Source organism: Nicotiana attenuata, unplaced genomic scaffold, assembly GCF_001879085.1.
Source record: "Nicotiana attenuata strain UT unplaced genomic scaffold, NIATTr2, whole genome shotgun sequence".
NCBI lineage: Eukaryota > Viridiplantae > Streptophyta > Magnoliopsida > Solanales > Solanaceae > Nicotiana > Nicotiana attenuata.
Window position 1 is genome coordinate 8 of NW_017676875.1, and position 3,268 is coordinate 3,275.

Sequence of the window (3,268 nt, forward strand, 5' to 3'; positions counted from 1 at the left end):
TTAATAAAGTAACATTCACAAACCAAAGCAAAGGCTGCTTTGGCTGAACAGCTTAAATGTACACCTCCTGAGATACAATACACTTATTTCGCTTAAGCAGAAGGACAAGCTTAAAAGAAGGGAAGGGGAACAGAAAGACAATCTCGTCACCTGAATTTCTGAAATACAACCACTATAGTATATTTTCCTTTGTCCATAGGAGTGAAAGATGAAAGAAAAGGCTGAGCCTTCCAGTTTAAATTTGTACATTGTGGTTTCAGTTAATGGAAACATAGTCAAATCAGAAATAAAGTCTTCTCATACTAATACTACCTCCAACTCCTCCAGATCAGGTTGTTTATCTGCTTAAGAACAAATTAAGCTGTTAATGAGCTGATCGCACTTCTTGGTTTACCCAAAAAACAAAATGATCGCACTTAAAACACCCCTCGCCACCTTTTTTTCTACAAGTTTAAAAACATCTTTTTTGATTAGTAAGTTAGTCTTTTCTTTACACAAACAGCCAGGCTAAGTAAGGTCCCCCTCCAAAATTTTTATTTGCTTTGTCTCATTGTATACATCCTCACACGAATATAGTTCATTTTCCTTCAGCGACATTTCTGCCTTCACTTTCTTATTTCATGGATGCTAATTAGAAGAATCTAGAGGATCACCCTTTAGAGACCTATAAAATAAACTTTTCACCAACTATAAGAGCACTTTACGCAGACCTCTACCCTGTCACTGTGGCTCATCCTTGTATACTGTGAGATTTCTGAAAACCCAGAAAGTTTAAAGCAACACATGATCAAGCTACAGATCTGCCACTGCCACCAAATGAACTAGCTTAATATTTCTGATGGCATAATACTATAAAGGCTTAATCCTATAGGAAATATTGACATTTAAGTCCTTGAATATTCTTTTATGATCACTTAAGCACTTGAATTCATTTAAACTCGAGATGTTATTCCAGAAAAGATTCATTTAAACTCGAGATCATTAGATAGAGTGTAATATGTACTTTTTCCCCAGGTTAAGGGAAAGAAGAAGAAGGAAATGGAAACAAAAGAAAAAGATAATGATGGAACAAAACCTCGTAACTTTCCACAGCCTTGGAAATCCAGCATTATACACTCTATGGCCATCATTTCTTACCCAAATTTTATATTTCTTTTTTCTTTTCCAGGTATATGTTAATGTTCATTTCCCCGGTTTTTGGATTTCATTTCTTTAAGTAAATAAGAGTTGGATCAAAGGCCTCGTCTCAGAGCCCTTCCGCAGATGGCAATTCAAGCGTACAAAGTGTTAGGATGGAATGGATGTTGCTTAGTCGCTGCTCACTACGGAGCTCGCCGCTGAAGCACATTTTCTTTTATTCTTGTTTTTGCATAATCATTTTTTTTATAAGGTAATAAATTGCATAATCTTGCTATCTTCCTTTTTGGGGCTCTATTTTCTGTTTTCCCCTATCCTCTCACTAATCTTTCTTTTCTTGCTCTCTTACTTCTTTTTCTCTTTTTATAGCCCCCACCCTCTCTACTTTTATTCCCTTATACCTCCTTTCCTCATCAAAAGCTACCTATTTACCCTAAGTTCTAGCAATCTCGAAGAAATACCAAATAAAGCCTCTAAAATAGTCCACATGAAAATTCAAAAGATTAAACATTCAAATAACCACTTGACAACTATATGCTATTCTCCTAAAAGTTCTTTTTACCTCCAAGCAGCTTTCTCTCAAGTTCTTCCTTTTTGATGAATTTACTTTTCTAAAGAGTGAAAATAATTGATAGCATGACTCTGCTTTTAGTATTGGGTATATCTTTCAGGCTGCAGCTCTAAACAATACCTTCAATAATTGGAATCCCAATCAAAAAAGTTCTTCGATAAATCAGAATTCGAATATTCCATGGTTCAAACAAGAAAAACATTCTACAATAACAACTAACATATGTTATAATGACAGTACTGTTCAATTAAGCATATATATATCACAAGCTGAGAGGAAACTTCAGCAAAGTGAGTTGGAGAAGAGTTGTATGCAATAATGCAGGCTACCCTAGGTGGACTTTTATACTAACAATGACAGCACATGGCAAGTTATATACCAAAGACAGACTGAGCAAATGGGGAATACAAATTGATCAGGAGTGTGTTCTGTGCAGACAAGCAAGTGAAACTATTCAGCACTTATTCTTTGAGTGCTCATATGCAGCTGAATTATGGGGTAATCTGCTAGCTTGGCAAGGGATAAGAAGACCAGTATATGGATGGGCTGAGGAGCTAGCATGGGTTGAAAAATGGCTGAAGAGGAAAACTGCAACAACTGAACTATATAAGATGACACTAGCAGCATGTGTATACTATGTGTGGCAAGAAAGAAATACCAGAATCTTTCAAGCTAAAGTGAGACGATGGGAGATACTTGGGATGATTATACAGGAAATACATTGTCGAAGCAATAAGCATGTGGAAAAAGCTTTAAGTAGACTGGATTGGTACTCTATGTAAATAGACAAATAGCTTAGTAATAGAAAGGTGGTAAAGGGGGGGAGAAGTACAGAAAACGTAGGATATATGTAAGGGTTTTTTGATCTACTTGTAAATATTTTCCTGGTAAATGAAAGTTTTTTAATTACCAAAAAAAATGACAGTGCTGCCTTTCCTTCGGAAAAATGCTAAGACCTTTTTTGATTTTGTTTTCAAACAGCATAAATCAATTAAGATTGATACTTGCGTTGAGGTAGGCTGCTACATCACACCTTTTTGGGGTGCTTGCCTCCCGCACCCTGCGTGAACGCGGGATGCTTTGTGTATTGGACTGCCTATAATCAATTAACAAGGACCAAGAGGCAACTTACAGGTTCAGCCGAACCCGGTAGTTTGTCCTGAACCCTATATTTGTGTTATTAATTCACTAAATATGTACAAATAGCACTTGAGGTCGTTGAAAAATTCAGAACCCATAAATTTTAAATTTCAGATCCGGCTCTGACAAGGACATGCAGCTACATATAATCTCCCTCATAGGTTTCACTTACCTCCCTTATGAGAATACTTTTGACTCACTAGACTAGCACATACTGTCTCAAAAAGGAGCCAAGACTCTAAAAGAAAAGATTACAAGTATATAAAGAGACTCTGAAACATTTCATATCCTTGGGCAAACAAGAAGATGATTTTAAACTAAAAATTCATATTCAACCATTTCTAAACAACTTTATGATGTACCCCCTTTTCACAATTCCTAACTTTATCTCCTCATTTTGACTCACGAGAAGAACATGAT

The 3,268-nt window shown here is 36.1% G+C and overlaps 1 protein-coding gene across 1 annotated transcript; it reads left to right on the forward strand.

Moving 5' to 3' along the window:
- Positions 1-2,061: 2,061 nt before the first annotated feature.
- Positions 2,062-2,490, forward strand: LOC109221237. The gene has a single exon (XM_019385696.1). The coding sequence runs from the start codon at positions 2,062-2,064 to the stop codon at positions 2,488-2,490; it is 429 nt and encodes a 142-aa protein (XP_019241241.1).
- Positions 2,491-3,268: the final 778 nt, after the last annotated feature.